Source organism: Lissotriton helveticus, chromosome 3_1, assembly GCF_964261635.1.
Source record: "Lissotriton helveticus chromosome 3_1, aLisHel1.1, whole genome shotgun sequence".
Lineage (NCBI taxonomy): Eukaryota > Metazoa > Chordata > Amphibia > Caudata > Salamandridae > Lissotriton > Lissotriton helveticus.
In genome coordinates, this window is record NC_136061.1 from 1,654,330,953 (window position 1) to 1,654,354,508 (window position 23,556).

A 23,556-nucleotide genomic window follows, 5' to 3' on the forward strand; every position below is an offset into this window, starting at 1 on the left:
CCTTTGCGCACTGCAGGCGGTCGCCTTCTGACTGTTTTTTAGGAAGATTGTCAGTAAATGTTCCTGCGTGAATAACAAAAAAGCGGCCATCTTTAAATGGAGACCGCATGACGTTCCTGGGACTTTTAACATATGAATAACAATAGATGTTTGTCATCATACGTATTAGGTTTGTACTATATTCATTTTAAATCGTATATATTTGTTTACAAATCTAGGAGATTGATTTAGGATAGATACAAAATAATATCAAGAAATGCGTACGCTCACTTTGTCGCATTCGTATCTTCCATTACAGTATGCGTTTTCTTCGATTTTCATTAGTTTACTCTTAAAGAAGGTGTTTTTCAAGTTTAGTTTCTGATCTTCCCGTTGAACCGTGACGTTCTAGTATTTTTTGGTTCTATTGTTCATGTATTGCTCCTTAACCAAAATGGCGCTATTTTGACTTCAGAAGGGTATCCCAGCGTCTGTTCTGCAGGGCCCCGGAAGCGTAGTGGCTGAGGTGTCATTACTTGTCCCGCCTCCTGCTTTCCCTGTGTCTCCCTGGGAGGCGGGTGTAGGGTTCGCCAAGCCGGGGCGGACTTTGGAAAGGAGGCAATATCCTACCTCTGGGACCCTTCTCTGAGCTGCTGTACTGTGGAGGCCCTGGGAATGAAGAGGACGAGGAGGAGACCGCAGGGAGCGGACCACGGGAGGCTGTAGCTCCCGGGGGTGGGGGCTGCAGTGTGGTCAGCGTCCACGGAGTCGCCATGCAGGGGGAGACCACCCCGGTCAGGGTCTGCGACACCGAGAACAAGCTGGAGGTTCTGGGGCTGCCGAACAAGAGCGCCCCCGGGCCTCGAGGGCCAGGGGGTACTGGCTGTAGCGGCGGAAAAGGCTGGCAGTACAGGTACATTTACCCCTCCTTCTGCGAACTGTCACACTGTATTGTAGTTAGTCATCCTCCAAATGCAAAAAAAGAAACGTTTAATGTACACAGCCTCAAGTATACCTATCACATTTTTTACACCCCTGACAAAGAGCTGCAGTCCATCGACTCCCAGGCTTAGCGCGCAGTACCAAGAGCTGAACGTGTGATGTTTTGCCCAGACATCATTCTGGCATAGCTTTCATCCTAATGGCCAGACAAACATGCGCGGTTCATAAGACCTAAGGAGATGAACTCTCACAGAGGCAGCCAGTAAAGTTAGAATAAAATTACGGTACATTTCGCAAATGCTGGCACACAGGTCTACCCTATGCCCTCTATGTGCAGCATTCGATCACTGTACTTTTTTCAGAGGATGAAGACATGCTACCACGCCTGGTACCGTCAGCAAGTAATTGAATGTAATCCCTTTACTTTAGAAGAATCAGCGGACTCCTTTGCCAGAAACTTTGTCCATTCCCTTGTGTGCATGACATAGATGCACATCTAAAGTTCTTAGTTACACATTGTATGGCAAGTGATTGTCAGTTAGCCAAATTGATAGGCTAAACTAGCAGAACTTCGACTTCTAATAGTTGTATTTTCTTTTCACAAATATGCAACGTGCAATCGGTTTGTATAAGCGTTAAGTGTAAAAGTGGTGATTTGGCAGCTGTGTCAGCACACGTACTGTATCTAGTATCCTGTCACAGTACTACTCTCAGTAGCTAGCAGTACACGTGGTGAATGCTGGCTTAATATAGTAGCCTCTACAAGCTATGATAATCCTACATTTTCTGGATACCATTCTTATTTTCATGATATCTCCAGGCCTCGAACAATCCTAAAAATGTTACTAGACCTGCAGGTCTAGTGACTTAAATAATCTACTCGACCTAATTATAATGATCTTGACCCATAAACTGGTTTCAAATGATGTGATCCTGGGCAAGTATTTTAATTAACTGAAATAACATTTTCTTCTTGATCACATATGAGAGCACCTTCAAATACACAAGTTCAGTTTGTCTGCTGTACAGAAAACTGTTGTTTGATTTAATAAAATAAACATTAGTTCTATATATAAGACAAATCTAGCCACAAAGAATACACATGACTGCTGACTTGCCTCTTTGTTCATTAACTTCATGTCATCAGGGCGGGGCAGAAATGTTTCTCAAATCATGCTTAAAAACTATCACTTTTCTTAAATATATAACTAAAGCATAAAGTAGCTGAACACTCATTTGCAATGGGCAGATTTTACAATGAACTGGACACAGAATTTGTCACTGACATGTGGTTTTAAAACTATTTAGTGTACAATGTTCGGAAATAAAGTGCCTGCAAATAGTGGTCATTTGCACATCACCAAAGTAAAGTATTCTGATTTACTTTGCTCCTATTTAAATCTGTGTTTGCATCACACTTCTGAATTACAAACAAAGACATTTCATAATTCCTGTTATATTTTGAAATACATGTACCATTCATTTACTAGCAGTTTAAATGTTGTTGGAGAAAAAAAATAAAATTTTACATCCTTTCATTTTACAATTCTTGTCAGCTCACTTGACAAAAACCATTAACTCTAATAACTGAAAGAAAAATAAAAACCATTTTCCAGAAACAGATGGGCAAGAATTAGTAGTAAGTCAATCTGACATTTGACCGCTGACTGAAGCAGTCAACAAATTTGTCTAGACAAAAACAAGATTTAAAGGCGTCTTAATTACTCATTCACTTTCTGAATGAGCAGAACACCTATTTTTTCCAGCTTAAGGTTATTCACCAGTGTCTTGATCTGCTTTGTTTCTGAAGCTTATTCTTTTGCTAATAAAGAGATATATTTTTTTTAAGTTTACTCGCCAGCAAGGACGAGTAAGTGCTAAAAATAGCTCGACCTGATAAAATCTCACTCGCAATTGCGAGTAGGCGAGTTGATTTTTCGAGGCCTGATCTCAGACGTTTTCTGGATACCTTCCTTAATTTTCATTCTCTCTTACCATGCCATTCTATGCGTAAGGGCCGGCAGTACACGTTTACTGAATATTAACTTGTCGTAGCATTTTACCATATACATGATCAGAAAGTGTGACGGTGGAGGCATTTCCATGTACCCTAATGTCAATGTAGTCTTCCATCTAGGTACCCTATGCTTTAGAAATATGGGGTAAAACTGCATATCGAGTATAGTGCATACATACCTCATTGGCATGCTTCTGAGGATAGATGGGTGAACTTATAAAACATACCATCCTCTGATCCCATACCTTTTAGGACCCACAAGTAAAATGCCTATCATCCTTATATACAATCCAGTCTTCCAATTTTTAGAACTCCAGTGCTCTATATCCAGTCTCGGGCGTATAAGTTGGCAATAAAGGTACAGAGTTTCCCTTACACATGCTCCACTTTATTTCTCCTCTAGTATGCCTTGCATGACTGCAGGCACAGTTGATCCCCATGCACTGCTACCCTTTAAAGTTCTTCCCCATCTCTCAATTCTGCTCCATAGCAGCCAGTACAGACTATCCCTTCCTTACTAGATTTCTCATAACAGTTGTTCCTCACCCTTACCAGACACCACAATTACCTGCAACAGAGTCATATTTTGGGCCGTCTGGCAGCACATGTAAATCCATGCCAAAGGTGTAGCGCACAGGTGCTGTCAGATGAGTGATACCGCGTCCCATTTATTGTTACCCTAACAAAGTGAAATGGACAATGTGAATCAGTAGCTCTCTCCCTTCGCAGTGTATTTATTTATCCTATTACACTGCTGGCTTTGTTCCATAAAATCCCAGAGAGAGCATCATTAATAGAAGATAAATGCCTACTCTCCACCAGAGGTATTTTTAACATTCCTGTATCAAATGACAGTTCTCCTACTTCTTCTGTATTATCTTCACTTCAATCATGTGCCTTTCTAGAGTGTATTCTTTTGGTTTTACTTAACGTTTTTAGCTTCCTTTTGAGATTGTGGTTCGCTCAGTTATTTGCCATCACTGGATATTTTCAGCACAGATCGTGGAATGTGCTTCACAGTGATCAATAGTGCTTAGTCTCTTATCAAGGGACTTCTTTGACTCCCTTTCCTCTACAAGGTTGTGGTTTCCATGGTTCTGGCCTCTGCTTCTCTAATTGTCAACCATGCACCCTTAGTATGTATGTATGTGTGTGTGTGTATGTATGCGTACATATATAGTCTCCTTTAGAGTTTTCCAACTCTACATTGAAAGTAAGACTATTGTCTCTCAGCAATATGAGTCCCAGTGATTTAACTTTTCCAGAGTAGCTGAGCCTTACTCCTCGATTTCGTCTGTATATTCAGAAGTAACACACACAACCTAAAACTTCTAGACTAGGATGGGATCTGCCTTAATCTGCTTGCTTGAAAGAGGCATTTTATGCTGTTTTGCAGTGCTGCCTCTCCTTTTACCGACACCCCCATCTGCCCCTTTCCATATTTCTAATTTTATTTCGGAGTTGCAGAGTAACTCCTCATTTCTGTGCTCACATGCCAGGTTAGACCACAGCAGCATTATAACATCGGGTGAATTTATGTATTAATCAGTTTCTATTTTGAAGCAGGTCATCCAGACTATATTTTCCACCTGGACTACTATTCTCGTTCCTTTACCTCGCCACTCTATTGTCCATTATCTTCAAAAGTATTTCCCCATTCGGTATTGGGTTTCTTGTTCAGCTTCATTAGTCACCTCACACTTTGCGCCTGGCTTTTCTCTGCAACTCCTTCTTATCTCTCATGTCCAGTGCTACTTACTAGCTTTGGTATTTAAATCTATTCCTAGCATTACACTTTATTCGAGTTGTTTATCTGTTGGCATGTACTTTTCAACCCCTGCTTGTTCTTGTCCTAATCCCTCTACATGCTATGTCCTTCAGGAATCATTATTTCTTTAGTTACCTTTTCAAGTTTTCTCCTTAGAATTTACCCATTTTCCCTACTCTAATTCTTACATCTTGTCTCACGATATACTCTCTTTATGAAATCAAAGACTTCAATTGGGGTAGCACCTGTTACTGCTTGCTTCCCATTTCATGCCACTGTCGCTACCCTTGCTTACATTTTTGATCTCAGCGATCAAGGGAGAAGCGATAAGAACAGAATGGAAATGCTCCGTTAGGAGCCATGCTTACTTTCTGTAGTTTCCACCCCATGCTATTCTCTTAGCCGTTATGAAGTGAATAGGAGGCCGTTGCGGAACAGGGTGTTAACCTAGTTCTGTCATTATTACTTTGTCATTGAATCAACGTCCATGTTTGAATATCATTAATTAAAACGTCCCTATTAACAGCGTAGTTCATTTATTCAACAAATAGCCCAAGTGCTACTCGTACAGGTACTATACAGTGAGCTGAACAAGATCTTGCATATTTCTTCCCATCATCCCTGTCGTTGACGGCATATGCCAACATCAGTCTGCCACAATAGCTTGCTGTCTTGAATCATTTTCATTGTATCCAAAGCATTCCAATCATATTTCCTATCTGCCCTTCAGAATGCGTCCTTTCTAAAAATACAGCACTGCATTTTTTTTAAAGGCTATGGGTTTATCTTCTTGTAGTTTTGCTGGGACCTTAAAAGCTTTCCATTCACTCCTCAGAACTCCTTCGCTCTAGCAGTTTCTGGTTTCTCACTTGCTAAATGAAATGTCAGCCCCTCCCCTTTGCTCCTGACTCTCACTTATCATTAGCCCCTCTCACTCCCCTTTAGCACTATTACTCTTTTAGTCTCAGCACTCTGTAGCATCCATTGGTCGCATGAATGTGTTATAGAAACTCCAAATAAAAAACTTTTTGATTACAGTGAACCGTTTCTCCATATTTCTTTGCAAACACCCACCATTGAATGGATTTTTCCTTGACGTTTGCCTTAGCAAATAACTATTCAGTCCATTGTCTAAGGTTTACAAAGTATTGCTCAGTGGAGGATTCCATTTCTAATGGTTTACCAACATTGGGACGGACAGTGGCACCATATTTTGAAGCATACTCACTTTGCCAGTTGTGAACCGTGGCTGCATTTGAGGCTTGACCAACATCATGCTCATCAGTAAGTTGAGAAAATCACAGAAGTTTAGGTTGGATGACAACGAATATTTAAATAAGGAATGCAACTAGAATTAGAGGTAAAGTCCTTTTTGTTTGTACTGCTTTATTCCCCAAAATTAGCTGGATTCGAGCTTTTGCCAAGGGTGGTGGTTGAAGTTAGAAAGCAAAGCAGGATCAGAACAGGATAATTACCTGCAGTTTAAGCCTCAAACAGGCATAACATTAATCAGATCATTATTCATTTGAAGAGCTTCTGTAGAGCTTAAGCACTTTAATCTTGTTCCAATAGACTGCTGGGCTACAGGCAAGATTAATCTTTTTTTAAACCAATGATTTTCATATCAATGTAGACCTTTTCTTATTGGATGATTGTGCAAATGTGTAGTCGTGTTTTTTGTTGTTTTGTTGAAGTGTTTTTATTGAATATTTCAGACATTACAACCAGGCATATAGTTGAGCAAGATAGTGATTTAACCTGGCGAAAGCCAGCATGCACCAACATGTTGAATAGAGACGTCTCATTACAAACCACATCAAACAAAGAACTAATCCGAAGGAGTATAGTCTTCATATCAAACAAATAGAAAGAGCAATAGTAAATAGAAAGCAGCAGTCTCGTGAAGCACAATCAAGTCAATATTAAATGTGTAGTCTGTTTTAAGCGTGCCTGTTAAGTCATTTCTGGTACTTAAAACACAAATTTGTTTGTTACTCCTCAGTGCGTCATAACTACAGTTGCTGGATAGACAAAAGAGCATGCACTCACAGTTTACAACTATGTGTTTTGTTAATCAAAGTGAAAGGTTCTATTGCTCTTCCAGTTCAGTGGGTGGAATGCAGATGGATTGTAATTATCATATATGAGTCATACGTAACTAGTTGCGTGACTGACAGTCTGAAAATTACAGTGGATTGATCTGTTAGATCAATAATAAGCAACTCTGCGTGGGCTATTCTTCAGCATATTCACACCTAGACTTAATGAGTGGACATTTTCAACATAGAAAGAGGTGGTCGAAAATTACATACATTTTAAATTGGAAGGTTTCAGGAGACATTTGAGTGAAGGGGCCGGTAGGGTCTGATTTAGATGCTAATGACATTTCATGGTTGTTGATGTTGTGGCTCTCGGAAAGCCAATTGTTAAACACTGGTTTAAGCTGGTCTTCACCTTATTATAATTAATACACTTTATAGCATATTTTTTAACTTGACTATTGTGGCTTTAGCTCAGGTGTTTCACACAGTGCAAAATTAAAAAAAAACAAAAAAAAACACAGTAAAATGCTACATCATGAAAAGTTTAAAAACATGATTCTATCCGGTCCATGCTAAATTACACTTCTTAGCCCCTAATTTGGACCAATAAGTTAGTATATACTGGGGACAAAAGTAAGCTAATGCAGTGATTAGAACAGAGCTATTGTGACTGGAAACTCCACACAAATGATCTCCCGGATTTTAATAATTATATTCGTATCTGGTAGGCATCGAAACAAACAGTGGTTGTCACAAAGAGGGTCTCAAGTCAGTTTGTCATTTGTAGTTGCTTGATATAATGTCATGCTAGAATCTTCAGGTCTGATCACCAGGACTTGTAATCTCTTGTTAGCAAAGTGGAAACACTCCAAAGTAAAGCAGTTTGTGGATACTCTGCCTGCCATTTTCTGTAGAGATTGGGGTTTCATGTTTGGTGGAAATGTTAGTTTTACGGCTAATCTCCTGAAATGAATCAGACTCACCTTTGAGCAGTGGAGGACAACATTACATCTCCAAAAACGTGCCTCTACATCCAGTATCCAGTGGATTATACCAGATGACCTATTATTGCCTTTATTATACTTGTGCAAACCAGTTTCGGAGTTTCATGTTGCTAGTCCTTTTTTCTCTCTCGAATTGTAGAACACAGATTTCTGCTTTTGAGTGTCTGTTTTAAACACTTTACTTTAATTGACCCAACTCCAGCAAATGCTATTTTGGGTTGCTAGTAGGTGTATGGAACATCCACCAGCTTGTTCCTTGCCATTACTTAATTAGCAAGCTTAATCAACGAGGGTTACATGTCAGTTCTTCTGTGGCATGTGCTCTCTCCTTCTTGAACCTCAAGCTGAGAATTATACTGAACTACTTAGTTAGGAATAGTTTACAAAAATCCACGGTGGACTTTGAATTGTTTACATGGTTACGTTTTACCGCTGAATTTTGTTTAAAATTTAAAAGAGGTTTTGGGGAACAGCAACAGTCCAAGCTTTAATGCATGTTCTGGATTCCATGTTTAAATATTCTCTATTACTACCACATTTTAGGTCTTATCTAAAACAGTCTTTATCTGTCTGTTGTGAACATCTAATGTGGATAATAGCAATTCTTACTGTGGACTTTAGATCAGCTCATTGCTTACCAATAGTTGCTTCTTATTTAATTTTTCTTTCCCCCTGTGGGAGGGAAACTCCATGTAGCATAGCTCTGTATCATTCTTTTTATTGGATGACTTTCATCCTCCCAGTGCTTACATTCAAGAAATGTTTTTTTCCTATCGGCTGTCCATGGGAGTGTACAAGTTGACTTGTTCTCGTCCCCCTGTCAGCTCTCCCCTCAAATATACGCCTGCTGCTGACTCTGTGTTGCTGTCTAGCCACCCACTTGTTTATTGCTTCCCCCTCCTTTTCCTCCTGACTATTTCTGCTTTTTTAAAAATTTCCAATCCCTGCCTCGGTGCCCAAGGCTCCTTGTGTTCCTCCTACCACTTAGTGGTGATGGCATGCCCCTTGATTGCTCCCCTCCCTTTTTTCTTTCACCTTTTTGTTTTTCTCTTCGTGTAAATTGAATTTGGTTGTCTGTTCATGAATGGCCCGGAAGCTGAAATTTGCTATCAGGCCACTCCTTTGACTTCAACTCGCTTTTGTGCATATTTATTTCGCTACATCAGTTGCGACTTGATCCCATTTGACTCACCTATTATCATTGGAGAGGCAGATCTCCCTAGTTATAAGGGAATACTTGAAACAGTGGGGGTTGTGTCCCAAAGTGGAGACCTGGTGAGCTCAAGGGGATTGTGGTCACTGTCGATAGTAGTTCCAACCACCATATCGGTCACCCCCGACCACAAATTTAACGTCTAGTAGGATATAGTAAATCTGACTCATGTTAGCTGTTCTATAGTATGTATTTGCCCCCATCCTGTCAGACTTAGTACGTCCGTTTACTGCCCTAAGCCCATATTCAAGGGTTAGTGCGTGGAGCTGCAGTGCTGTGCATGTCCATTTTTAGGTCTCGCCTGAGCCAGCACATGTGCTGCTCGGAGAGACATTTAGTAGGGGCTTTAGAAAGTGCTACCTCAAGCTTCTTTGGCTGGCATAGTGCTTACGTTCACGCGCGCGTTACCGCCTGCTTTCAGCGCCCGAGGCGCCATCTGGAGCGCGATTACTTTAGCTATTGCCGCACCACTCGGACCCCTGCTTTCACTTTTGCCGTCCCGCGACTGGTCGCTCAGATCCTCCACTCATTTCCCAACTAGACTGAAACCCCTTCCTAAAGGATACCTGTTTCCTCCATAAGCTCGTCTCCCCCCACAACAACCGCCTTCTCCCATTGTCTCACACTTGTGTTTCTTCATCATAGGTGAGTACTTCGCCTTCTGATCCTCGCTCAGGTTGTAGTACCGCTCATCCATGACTCCACACCTCGTTGCCGTTGTTTATATTTGTTGTGTAATAGCCTTTCTACAAACATTCCTTGTGCCAGATGAGGTCTAGTCATTGCTCCAAGATACACCTCGCAGGCAGGGATCCCCGAGTGTGTCACGTGCCGCATACACGGTCTCTGCACCAAGCCAGTTAACTGGCTTCAGAAGGACAATGAAAATGCACCTTACTAACCTGCCGCTTCCTCGGCGTGGAAGCGCCCAGAAGCAATTCAGTCTGTGCTGCGGTGCATTACAGGTGCCTTCATTGATTCATTCGTCTTCGCTTCTGACACAATTGAAAGCAGCAGCCGCTCAGAAAAGCAACAGCCACTAAAAGTGATGGTTCATTAATTAATTCGGTCTTTGCTTCTGACACCATCAGAGAAGCAGAAGCCACAAAGAGAGAGAGTTCATTAATTCTTTCAGTCTTTGCTTCTGGCACCATCCGACAATCAGCAGCCACCAAGTGACGTACAACAGGTGTTGGATTAGAAGAGTGCAGAGTGAGTAAATCCTCCTCTAGGGGTGTAAAGTGCACACCCACAAAATGCTGAGTTAGTGGGTAGTCACTAACATATTTCAGTCCCATTATTATCGTGAAAATGGTCTAAGATTTACTTATGTGAATGGTGGGAGTAAATAATATTCCAGCCAGGGATGAAAAGGAACTTAAAAATCCTAGCACTCTGGGCAGCAGGGACGTTTATAAGAAAAAGTGCTAGCGTACACCTGTAGAGATTTACCGATGGGCATATATGTACACTACTTACAATCATGGCGCAGAATTGCCTCCACAATGTTGGAAATTACAGAAAACCCAAAAAGCAGGCATGCCTTTGGAAGAGTTTGTGGATCCGTACCCATGCAAATTCGTAAAATGCCAGTCCATTTTCACATTTTTTTTCTGATTTGGGCCCACAGTCTGTCAATAGATTAGGGACATTGATTTACATAATTTACACATACAATCGCGGCCCATCACGATTCCCAACTAATTCAAACAAGCATTGGCATAGTCAATAGGTCTCACTTTTGGGACTTATAAGTATTTAGTTATGCAGCATAATATCCTTGGTGCAACAACATAAACTGTTGCATGGCTAAACACTTATAAGGTCCCAAAAGCAAGACCTATTGGCTGTGCCTATTGGCTTGTTTTTTAATGGGTGATACCACAGGGGATGATGGACCGAGCATTGGAGCAAATCAAACACTCACCCACAGTCAACTGATCTGGGTTTAATCCATAATGAATCTTTAGCTCACTCCACCACCCCAGTTCAGACATGGCCATGTGCAAATCAGTCTGACCTTGTGCCTCATGGGAACGGTCCAGCCCGAACTGCCAAGCCATGTCTTCCCTGGACCGGAAACAAGCATCCTGGGACCGGTTTCTGACTAATTAGCCATCATCAGCCAGGCTAGCTTGAATCCAGTAGCAAAGTGAGCAAGGTACTCACGTCTGGGCATACTCTGCCAACTTAGGGCGAACAAAGCGACACCAAAGGGGATGTTGGACGGAGCGTTGGAGCAAATCAAACACTCACCCCCAGTCAACTGCTCTGGGTTTAATCCATCATGATTCTTTAGCTCACTCCACCACCCCAGTTCAGACATGGCCATATGCAAATCAGTATGACCTTGTGCCTCATGGGAACGGTCTAGCCCGAACTGCCAAGCCATGTCTTCCCTGGACCGGAAACAAGCATCCTGGGACCGGTTTCTGGCTAATCAGTCTTCATCAGCCAGGCTAGCTTGAATCCAGTGGCAAAGTGAGCAAGGGACCCACGTCTGGGCATTCCCTGCCAACTTAGGCAGTTTCCAGTCCAGGGAGGACCTGGCCTGGCAGTTCGGGCTGGACTGTTCCCATTGGGCGCAGGCTCAAGAATGATTTGCATATGGCTGGGTCCAAACTGGAATGGCATGGTGAGCAAAAAATGATGGATTTAGGCCCAGATCTCTGTACTGGGGTGAATGTATGACATTGTTCTGCATTCTGTCCATCAATTGTTCTTTTTGTATTTGTCACCCTGAGTGGGACGGGTATGCTCAGACGTGAGTACCGTGCTCTCCATGCCACTGGAATCAAGCTATCCTGGCTGATGAGGGCTGAAAGCCCGAAACCGGTCCTAGGATGCTTGTTTCCAGTCCAGGGAGGACCTGGCTTTGCAGTGCGGGCTGGACTGTTCCCATTGGGCGCAGGGTCAAGACTGAGTTGCATATGGCTGGGTCCAAACTGGACCGGCATGGTGAGCAAAATAACGATGGGTTTTGGCCCAGATGTCTGTACTGGGGTGAATGTATGACATTGTTCTGCATTCTGTCCATCAATTGTTCTTTTTGGTTTTTAATGGGTGGGAAATTAAATGGGGACATGCCAAAACTCGTTGTGCTGCCTGCTGTCAGTTATGTCCTCTACGTCTAAGGGTTCATAGGTGACGTTAAAGTCTCCTGCTATTATTAATGGTGCTACGGACTCCCTCCCCTCAAGACAGTCTTCTAGCATTTGGATGGTAGATGACCTACAGCCAGCCTTGGTGCCTCGTGTATAGACATTAAAAAAATATAATCTTGCACGGTTCCTGCCCCTAATAGAGGTAGCTAAAATATCTGGGTTGTTGGTCTTAATTTCACGTATAGTACAATGGAGCTCAATTTTGACCCAGATCAACAGCACCCCGGCAGGCCGACCCTATTTTTTAGTAAGTGCTGGGTGACAAAAGGTCACATACCCAGGAATAAAAACTGGGGTAGTGGACCAGGTTTCCAGCAAAATACATACCTCCTATTGCTCTATGTATTGAACCCAGTGTTCAGGTGCCACCTGGGCCTCACTCTGACTACATACCATGATAGTATACTAAACTTTGATGCCAGACCTCCTGCCGATAGACATGAAGGGTAGGTCCCATCCATGACGCGGTTTGACCACGGTTATACGGTTGCCTCACATAATATTGGTAAGCCCCCTTCGAGAGTACCAGTTAGTCTGTGTGTGGTCTTGGATGGCCATCTTTTGTGCATTTTGGGAGTGGTGTTTTATGGGCAATAAATGGCTTAGGCTTTTTTTGCGTGCCAGTCAATCGACAGTGGCAAGTGATGAATCAGACCCCTGTAAAGTGCCACTTCGATTAGTGGTTTGAGACTGTGGTAAGGAGAAGGGTCTGTATTTTAATTGAATACCATATTTATTTAATTGATGATTGTGGTCACAACTCTCGAAAGGTAAATTCACTGTTAAAAAAAGATAATGGCCACCTCATCATAATGCATGCATGCTTGGTGATGCACATATACACCACAATGCTACAGCAGTTTAATTATTTTTGTTTGTACACAGATGCTGTTCTGCTTTGGCAAATATCAAATACCTCATAGTTCGTCTCGCTTATTTCCATTACACAGTGAGCCCCTGTGCCACGTAGACACACCCCCATCCCATATAAAATGTTCACATCTCCTGTTATTTTATGTCTTCACTCACTGAAGGGTGAGTGTGGCGCGCTCGCTCCAGCAAGTGTTGATTTAGTGGGTGTGATCGTACCGGCCCATCTTTTTTGGCGGTATTTCACACAGCATGTATCGTAAATTAAGGGTTTCTGCACTACCTCATTCCTTGTGCTGAGAGTGATTTTGTTATGGCGGAGGCTGTGGAAGTGGCACCGTTTCTTCAAAGTTCGGTCTGTACACGACAGAGCGGGACTCTGGTTCAATATGAGAAAAATAATTTTGGGAAACAGTTGAGCTGGGAAGCCTGAATACGGAGGAATCATTGGACTGCTGAAATCCCTGTGGTTGTCTGGTCACTTCAGAGCTGTGCTCTTCCTATCGCTCTGACAGGATGGGCGCAGAGGCAGCATGGGGTCGCTGGCTTTCAGCCTTTCCATTGTGCATGATTATGGGTGTACTGTGCCTCTCGGAGGATGAAGTGTGTGACAGCCTGTTGGGATGTGGTGCTCCTTACTACTGACAAATTAGTCACTAATGGGTGGACAAGATTTTTTTTATAATATGTGTACCTGTGCTGTACTACTTTGATCTGTTGTTTCCTGACCAATGACCTGTTCAGGTTCTCTTTTGTTGTTGGTTTTCCTCTGTGGTTTTCTGATTGGTTTTCAGTGACCAAATCAGGGCTTAGACAATATTAAAGCTATCAGGGTGCTGGGTTTTGAGTATCATTTGTTGGTGACCATGGAATGCAACTGTGCAGAGAAGACGGATTGAGTCTGATTCGGAGAGTGACCAGGAGGTTGAGCCTGCTATCCAGTACCATGGTGGCGCTCGCTTACTTTCTGCCATGGAGATGCAGGCTATGATCGATGATGCAGTTGCGAAGGTGTTGACAGATAAGAAAAAGTCTAAATGAAAGCATTTGTACAAGCCTGGAGATTATTACTCGGGATCTGATCCCTTCACCTATGACTAAGGCTGCTCATGGGAAGTATATTTCCCGTGGGAAGTTGTCTCTTGTATTGGATCACATAAGAGCGATTCTTGGTTTGGAGCCATCTGCAGTTCCTGGGCAGGGAGAGATGTTTCACCAGTATTCCAATCCTGCTGGGGTGGCTTTCCCTCTTCACCCTCTGATTAAGGAGTCTGTATTTGGTGGGGTGGGATTTTCCACATTTGTTGAAGGTGGATACTATCCTGGCTCTGCTTGTTGGGTGGTCTTCCTTGAGTGCGGAAAACTGCTCCCCGTGTGTTAAAGTAGACCGGAAGATTGATAGGGGCTTGAAGAAATCTTTTGCAGCTGCTAATTTGGCCTTGAGAGCAGCATTTTATGCAGCCCTGACTTCTCAGTCTTTGGTCAAGGATTTTGAGATTTTTTCTTATACACCCCAGGAGGGCTTGGACATTTCTGATCACTTGTTTGAGCATGGAGCTCGAGGCGAAGCTGTTGTCCAATATTTCAGCAGATGTGATTAAAGCGGCATCAGTGGCATCCAGTGCTGCGATCATAGCTCAGAGGCCTTTATGGTTGCGGAATTGGAAAGCTGATTTCGCTGACAAGAGTGCTTTTCTAAGTTGCCGTTTGAAGGGTTTGGTGACCAACTGGATGAAATAATTAAAAAGGCCCATTAAAAATAAGAAGCATGCTTGGTCCTTTAAATCCTCTGCTTCTAAATCTTATGGTTCCTGTAGTAAGAACGCATTGGATAGTAAGGAGGAATCAAAATTCTATGTGTCAAAAGAGAGGAAATACCAACCGAGGAAGGGGAAAGGTCGGCTTTTCCTACCAAAGCTGGATCTTCAAACCGATGGTCCTGACTATGCTGTGGGTGGTTGGATTATGCACTTTTCCCAGCTCTGGGCGAGTGCCATTTCAGATCTCTGTGTAGTGATCGCTGTGCAGAACGGTTATTGTATAGAATGAAGTTCTTGGCCTCCAGACTTGGATTGCATCCGTACACACGTCCCTCGGAGGCAGGGAAAAAGTAAGGCTCTCTTGACAGTTTCTCAACATTACTTTTCAAAAGGGCAATTGTCTCGGCTCCTCCTTGAGGGGAGGGCAAGGGGTATATTCTATCCTGTTTCTAGCCTAGAAACCTTCAAGGGATTATCTACTAGTGCTGGACTTGAAGAAACTCCATGGATGGGTCAAGACCATTAATTTCAGGATGCTGTCCCCTCAACTGCTGAATCTGCGGGTTGCTGCAGGGGATTTCATCGCAACTATAGACTTACAGAATGCATACCTGCATGTCCTGTTGCACAAGAATATTCAGACGTTACTCTGATTTGCAGTAGGGGATCAACACAGTTCCAGTTGCTTCCATTTGGACTGAAATCGGCTCTTCAAGTGTTTACTAAGGTGCTGCCACCCTTGTTTGACCTTCTTCATCTCTGAGGAATAGCAGTTCTGCCTTATCTGTACGATTGGATTGTGGTAGCTTCATGCTTTTGGCAAACAGAGACTCATGTTCAGATGGTTCTGCAGTTATTACTGGATCCTGGGTTTCTGATCAATTGGGAAAAGTCCAATCTTGTACCTTCCCAGGATCGGACATTCATTGGAGCACGTTTCTGGACTGCTGAGGGGAAAGTGTTAACTCTTCAGTCCGATATCTTGCAGTTAATGTCACATCCTCCTCTTTCCTTCTGGATGAGGGTTCAAGGGGATTTGGCTGCTTCTCTGTTTGTGGTTGCTTTTGCAAGGTGGCATTTAAATATCCTGATGTGTTTTCTCTTAGCTCATTGGAATCCGCAATCTCAAGATCTGACTTAGATGGTTCCCATGACTGAAGTCATTCGTCAAGAGCTGGGATGGTGGCTAAGTCATGTCAACCCGGAGAAGGGGATCACTGTTTCAGATGGATCCAATGGTCATCACTTCCGATGCCAGCGAGACGGGTTGGGGAGCTTGGTTCGGGTCACACCTGGTCATGGGGTTCTGGTCTCCAGTCCAAGCTTGCCTGCCACTCCTTCAACTGGAGGGAGCTTCAGGCGGTTTGGTTGGCTCTTCTGCATTTTTCAGAGGTTCCAAACTTTTTGAATTGATCTTTTTCATACTGGGAGAATGCCCTGCTCCCCACATTATGCCATCTGGTTGCATTCCTTCTTTAGGGATATGGCACAGGAGAGGGTGAATATGTAAGCTTTAGGATGGTTCTCAGAGGTAGCATCTTATGGTATTCTTACCATTGCAGAATTTTGAGAAATGGTGTACATCTAAGAGTTTGAATCCAGCAACAGTTTTTTTTTTTGAGAGATGGATTTTTGTTCGATCTGGCATGTCCCTACTTTATGTTCTCAGTGGGTAGCAAAATGAGCCTTTAGAGGACCTCTGATAGAGTCCATTTCTGTCCTAGCTGCTATGTTGTTGAGAAGTTTCTTTTTTTGTAAACCAGTTAATCATTGTCCAGGTCAATCCTTGGGTTTACCCACTGGTTATTCAGGTTTTGCCGCCCACACCATTTTAGCCTCTATCTAACTTCAGTAGACATTGGGTTCCTCTTGTATAACATTTCTTGGGTTTAACTTTGGGGAGAATAATTGGAGAGATGGGTGCTCTTTTGAGCTGCTAACCTTTCTGGATATTTATTTTGAGACAAGGGAGTGCTGCGCCATAGTTCTGATTTCATTCTTCTTTACATTGCACTTAGGATTTTGTATTCTCCATAATTTTTCCTCTTCTCCAGCAGAAGAAAATCTGCGTTCAGTTATAGTGCATAGCCCTCTTTCTATATTCTTGTTTAGGATGGTTTATTTAGGAAAGTTGTTTTTTTTTTTGTTGGTTACTTTTAGCCGATCAGGGACAGGCATGCAAGTGTCGTCTGCAGCGTAAGTAGATATTTAGATATTTAAAGCAGACAATGATAATTTCCTATGAGAAGTAAAGAAAGATACAAGGAAGATCAACAAGGTCAGTTTAAGCATTTTGGGCACCATCCAAAGGACGTTCAGTTACTCATTTGTAATGGTCCTACATAGCTGGCCTCTCATCGTATTGACCCTCTGTTTACTTAAAATGGGGTAAGGAGGAGGAGGTTCATCCAGTTTTGGATCATTGTGTGAGAACGCTTTGAACAGTAAGAAAAGAATGCTAAATTTAGTTGTGTTTAAGTTAACCTGAGTAGTCCATGACCAGCCTTCGTTAACATAATTTCACATTTGCAAAAACAAAGTGCACTTTTATTTTACGCAAGCAAGCATTCTCCGCATGCATGTGCTTCTCTGCGTGCTTTTCCATTTCTGAAAATCAAAAAAATAGAAGCCTTGTTCGTGGTGGTGTTTACTTCATTAATAAATTGTATTAATGCGCCTTCCTCATGTGAAAGCTGTGTTTAGGATGTTCATCTTTTTAACATTCAAGGACCCTTCATTAGTTGAACGGTCTTCTGTATTTCTGTATTATATAAATGTCCTCTTCTTTTCATATATTTATCTCTTTATTAATGTGCAGCGAAGTTGGTGTTTGCTAGATGTATCTTATTTGATGTATCTTGTGTATTTGAATGATGATTGGTTTATGTGAAAGTATCTTTAGTAATGCAACCTTTATTATGTCGTTACACACTGAGTGTGTGGTTTCTTTTCCTAAAACCCTATACAATGCCAGACTTTCTTGCCTTCCTAACTGTACAGCCTCTGTCAGCCTGTTTGTTGATTTATACTACGACTTTCTCTGCCTTTTTAACTGAGCAGACTCTGCACTAGTTTGTCATTCCCTTTATACTTGGACCTTTTGCACTTGCTTTGGAGGCAGACTAGATGTTGTTCCTCTTACCAAACTATACTTTGATTCTGGCTTTTGTTAATTCTCTTGCATTTTTTTATATTGACTTATAATTGCTGATTTTCTATAATTTGGCTACTTTTTGCCCTCTGTAATGTTCCTAATTTTGAAAAACCTCTTATGGTTTTGGCTTGGATTCTTGTCTTGTGGAGGTTTCATTTATTGGTTTCGGACCTAGTCTTATGAAAACTTAGACAATCCCGATCCAACGCCTCAACCCTCTAGTTTTAATTAGAGCGTTGACGCATGTTTTGGATTCAATTATGAGCACTGATTCTAGTTAAATAAATCGCATGTTGTGAAGTTTTTCTTGAAAAGCGTTGTTGCCTACTTAGATTTATTTTCACTGAATACCTTCTGCTTGGGTGTACATTATTTAGCAAGGATTGGGACAAGGAAGATGGATGAGAAGGTAATGGCCTGGTTAGTTACTGGTAATCTTCATTACACTCAGTCCTGGTTTTCATTGTCATTTTCGTGTCATCACAGGAAGCTCCTTTTCTAGGTTAAGGGAGATATCTGGTTACATCGGAAGCCATATTCAAAGGGTGTGACATACTTGTGATGTTTTTTCATTCAGAATGTTTTCTTTGAAACCTCAGGACTCTTTGGTTCAGTTGAGAGAAGCTGTCTGTGGGCAAGATACTATATCCTTATAGCCCGCCGTAGTGGGCTATAGTGGCCCTTAAAGGCCAGCTCCATCTTTAAAAGGACCGAGCTCAAGGCTACGGAGGGCTATGAGGCTATTAGAACATGACGCCACTAGAGGGAAGAATGTTCTGGCAAAGAAAACAAAGGCCTCCATGGAGCCCGAGGGAATTACATCTCCTCGGGCTCTGTGACGCCTTTGTTCACAACCACAGCAGTGAAGGACAAAATTGGAATGTTGGAGCTCCGGGCACCTACCGGCCATTAGAAGCCCGGAGTACTCCATTGTTTTACATGAATCTCCCAACATTCCAATGTTCTAATAACAATAAAGGCTCATTTCGTTTCACCCTACAATCTTGTTTTTTTTACAAAAGGGCAGTATGGTTTTTGGTTTTGACTTGGTTAGTCAGATAAAATCTGTACTTGGATATCGAAGTTTATTACGAAGGATGAATGAGGAAGATAAGAAGTAATAAGATGAAAAGTACAGAACTGGGCCATGAACATGTTGTCATTCTCTGGAGACACTGGCACTCTAAATAACAATGGAGGCAAATCGGAAACAGTTGACTGAAAATTTCTAAATATGAAGCCCATAATATGAACTCACAATTTAGAACATCTGAGCCTGCCCTCATAAACAAAGCAACAGATGCCTGCGACGTTTCATAGAAAACATAATCATTTGGTGAGGAGCAACAATTGCTCCAATACAAAACAAAGATTGACAAAGCCGATAGCTCTCACCTTTTTGATGCAAGTGCCAAGCTGTTGACTGCGCTAATGTTTGTCTGTAAAGTATTGTTTAAAAAGTAAAAGCAAAACACAATGCAAAATAATGGAGGAAAAGCAAATACATATCTTATTCTATCTCAAAACTTTACATTGAATTTGTTTTCAGTTCATACTCTGAACAGAATTGACAAGAATAAGGAAGTATCAGAATGTGAAGGAAAACTGTTGCTAAGACCTAATTTACTTTTCATGTATTCAGTCCTTTGTTGTTATGCAGGAGCCATGGGTGCAGATTCATGGACCTCTAGGAGAAGTTTCATGCCATGTACACCTCAGATGTCTGTTGAGTAAGTTCAGTGTACAGCCGTTCCCCCAGCGCCAAACAAGCCTTTGTGTGCCAAATTCATGTGCTTTCATGCTCGGTGTGGAATTGAGAACATAAAACAGAAACAACCCTTAAAGTCCTCTCTAAACCTTTTCCTCTGTAAAAATATTCCTGTTCTTTGCTTTTCTAGACAAGGTGGGCGGGATGGGGAGCAACACCACGCAGGCGGTGGTGGGGTGGATGTTTGAGGGGGAGAAGCAGCACATGAGGGAGAGAGCTAGAAAACTTATACACTCTCATTAACTGACAAATGAAAAGCTGAAAAATAATTGCTTAAATTTGTGCAGTGGAATTATTCAAGTCAGCCAACCAAAAGGATTCTAAAGAAGCTATACTCCAAGGAAGGGTCAAACGCAGGACGAGGAAGGTAAGCTATCAAAAATATAAGTAAGCAAAAGAGAGAGGCAATAAAGCTACTAAATGTTAAGCAGTGGGCTGGCTGTAAGTTTACAAAATGTCTTTCGCACAGCGCTAGCTTGCACTCACTGGTAGTCGAGCCCTAAAAAGTAGCGATTACTGAACGAAGCAATAATGCTTTTTATTTAGCACTAGTCCGTCTGCTAAAGTTCTTGCAAAACTAATATATTGAGTTACAACTAATAAGATCTTTCCTGTGACACCGACAGTGTAAAGAAAGTCCGTTCTTCGCTTTCTGACGGTAGCCTTTTTGGCCAGCGGTCACAAAAAATGATGATTGCTTTCCCTTACTTCATTGTGTGTTTGGGGATTTAATTAAGTCCCTTGACGTTATAGATTGAACTTTATCAATGACAAAAATGTTGAATCGAGATGTTTCCAGAAACCTTTGATAACCTAATTTCAGAACTGTACACTGATACGTGGCTCTTGTCTTCTCTGCAAACAACATACAGTAGCAAATTTAAGATCTGTTATTAATCACAGGAGACTAGTGGTATTGGTCATAGGGAAGGCGCCACTGGAAATATTCACTAATTTCTACTTTCCTGGAAAAATGTAATACGGTGCTACAGGCAGACCCCCCAGGATATAGCGGCATGGATTCGTAAATTTAGCGGCACAAACATGGAAATTTAGCGGCACAAATATGGAAATTTAGCAGCACTTTATTTTACTCACTAGCAGCCCGCCCCAGCGTTGCCTGGGGCAGAAAGGGGCTGGGGGCAGTACACCCGCTCCCGCCCCGACCCCCTCCCGCACCGACTCCCTCCCTCCCCGACTCACTCGCGCCCCCCTCCCGCCCCGACTCACTCGCGCCCCCCTCCCGCCCCGACTCACTCGCGCTCCGATATCTTCATTTACTGCTGCCTCCTTCTTGCCTCCCCCTGCATCACACAGTCTCACTTTCCCTTTCCTTACCTGTGCCGCCGCTCCTCACTGCACAGCCGCTCGTCACTGCACCGCCCTCCTCCGTCGTCGTCATCACGCACGTCGCGTCGCGGCCAGCGCTAGGTCCCGGCCGGCGCTACTTTCAGGGGACTACTTTGTTTACAAACGTAATTTTTTTTAATTTACTTTTTTTAAAATTTATATTGCCTATGTCCATCTACACACCCTGCCATTTTCATAGATGTATCGGGTGTGTAGATTGGCGCTGTGGTTCCCGAGTTTACCTGGCCAAAAGGTGCAAGTTCTCTCTTTATAATAGTAGTATAGATAATTAGGGCTCCCGGTTTCATGGTATTTTTTTTTTTTTGCCATTTCCGTCTGTATATGTCCATATTTATTTTTTGGACATTTTTTCTGTATTTATCCACATTTATTTTTGCCACAAGCAAAATACGACGCTACAGCTAGTATTTTTCCACATTTATTTAAAGTGACACTGCACACATGCGCTCGGTTGTTATTGGTCAACACTATACATTCATCTGAAAACTTTGCCATTTGCAGAATGTCCCAAATGTGCTTAAAAGTGCTATCACAAGCCATTTGTCTCCGAGCCTTGCAGTTTCTTTCATCTGTAGATTGCTACATCCTCTCCCCCATAACATGAAGTTAGTTCTCATGTAGGGCTCCCAGCTGCTAAAGATAATGAGTATATTTAAAAGACTCAGGTCAGCAGAACACGTGCCAAGTCCTGGAGAGTTATTTTACTAGTCATTCTTTTCATTTGAGTTATTTCGACTCTGTCAGTTAGAATGAACGAAGACCCTCTCCTCGAGGACTGGAAGCACGGTGTCCTGTTTACACGGCGAGATCTTGAAACTTAAAAAAAAAATGTATCCCAAACAGTTTCTATTCACACACAAATGCAGCCTTTTCTTTACTCCCAAAAGAAAGTTCCAAGAAGGCCTTATTTGAGCCCCAAAAGAAGAACGTTAAGGAGGGTCTAAGAAGAACTTAACTGCAAAAGGGTCCTGGCTGGTGGGTTCCCTGATCCCCCATAAGAAGATTAAAATTCGGGGTTTACCTCAAAATCATACACAGCTTAACATATCCTCTGCTGAACCCTAAGAGAAGTACAATTGTATCCCTTAAAACAATATTCAAATGCTATCAGCAATCTAATAGCGCATTTCTGATACTAATGTTGCTTCTTAGCACTGTAGACCTTGTGGAAAGTTCTGGGCTTTTTTACCGATCAAGTCAGGATCACTGTGCAGACCCCCCAGGATATAGCGGCATGGATTAGCTTTTGTGAAAATGCAGCGATTTCTACAAAAGTGCCGATTTCGCGGGCACTTTTGTAAAAATCACGGCATTTTTACAAAAGTGACGATTTCGCTGCAAATCGCGAAATCCTGGAGGGTCTGTACAGGGAGGAGAGAACCACCCACCTCTCCTGAATACTGTGGCCTAGGCTGCAACTAAGTTATTACAAAAATTCCTTAGCACACGTCAATATCAAGTTGATAACAAAAGGAACCACAGTAGCAAAGTAAATCACAACGACCATATGTCCACACAACACAAAGCATGTTTCTTAGAATCTTTTGTCTTTAATTCTCATGTTGATTCTTCTCATCATGTCAAATACTGGGACTGGTCGGTAGCCTAAAACCGCTGGGGGAAGCGTAACTAGTTAGGGTTCCCGTGGGAAACCTCACCTGGCTCAGACACGGAAAGGATTGACAGATTGATATCTCTTTCTCGATTCTGTGGGTGGTGGTTCATGGCCGTTCCTAGTTGGTGGAGCGATTTGTCTGATAAATTCCGATAACGAACGAATCTCCTCCATGCTAACTAGTTACGCGACACCCAGCATCTTTGGGCTACCGACCAGTCACAGTATTTGACATGATGAGAAGAATCAACATGAGAATTAAAGACAAAAGATTCTAAGAAACATGCTTTGTGTTGTGTGGACATATGGTCGTTGTGATTTACTTTGTTACTGTAGTTGCTTTTGTTATCAACTTGATATTGACATGTGCTAGGGAATTTTTGTAAATAAGATCTGTTATTATACCAAAGGTCACCAAACATGCGTTTTAGCTCCATATTTAGTATGCATCTTTCTTAGCTTCTTATACATTTCTGGCACAAATCCCCCAGAATTAACCAAAAACAGGCAGGAGAAGTGTGGCTCAATGGTTAGAGCGGCAGACCCTGATGCAGAGGTCTAGCCCGGGACCAGGGTTCAATTCCCCGCCTCGGCGGGTCTTGGGCTCAAAATTCCACAGACTTGATAATTCTCGTCTCGGTGCCTATTCCAATCATGAAGTCCCACTCTGCAACTCTGGGCAATAGCTTGCTTAATCTCCACAACGGCCCCCACAACGCTAAGGATGCCTGGCCTCCACCTTGGGGGTGCCCAGGAGTGGACACCTCACAGGGAAAGCCAGGATGGGTTCCACAGCGGTATTCGTACAAGCGCCTTGAGACCCTTGCGGGTGAGTAGTGCGCTATACAAGTATCAAATTACAAATTACTAATTTTGCTATCTTTTACTC

At 42.5% G+C, this 23,556-nt stretch overlaps 1 protein-coding gene across 2 annotated transcripts in view; it reads left to right on the top strand.

Moving 5' to 3' along the window:
- Nucleotides 1-496: 496 nt before the first annotated feature.
- The window catches only part of OSBPL11 (oxysterol binding protein like 11), a 294,199-nt gene continuing 271,139 nt past the window's right edge, over nt 497-23,556 (top strand). The window contains exon 1 of one of the 2 annotated variants that reach the window (XM_078682428.1): nt 497-892. In XM_078682428.1, coding sequence (XP_078538554.1) covers nt 753-892 — 140 coding nt within the window. In that variant the 5' untranslated portion in view covers nt 497-752. The remainder of the gene's footprint in view (nt 893-23,556) is intronic. The other variant, XM_078682429.1, reaches the window with a different exon arrangement.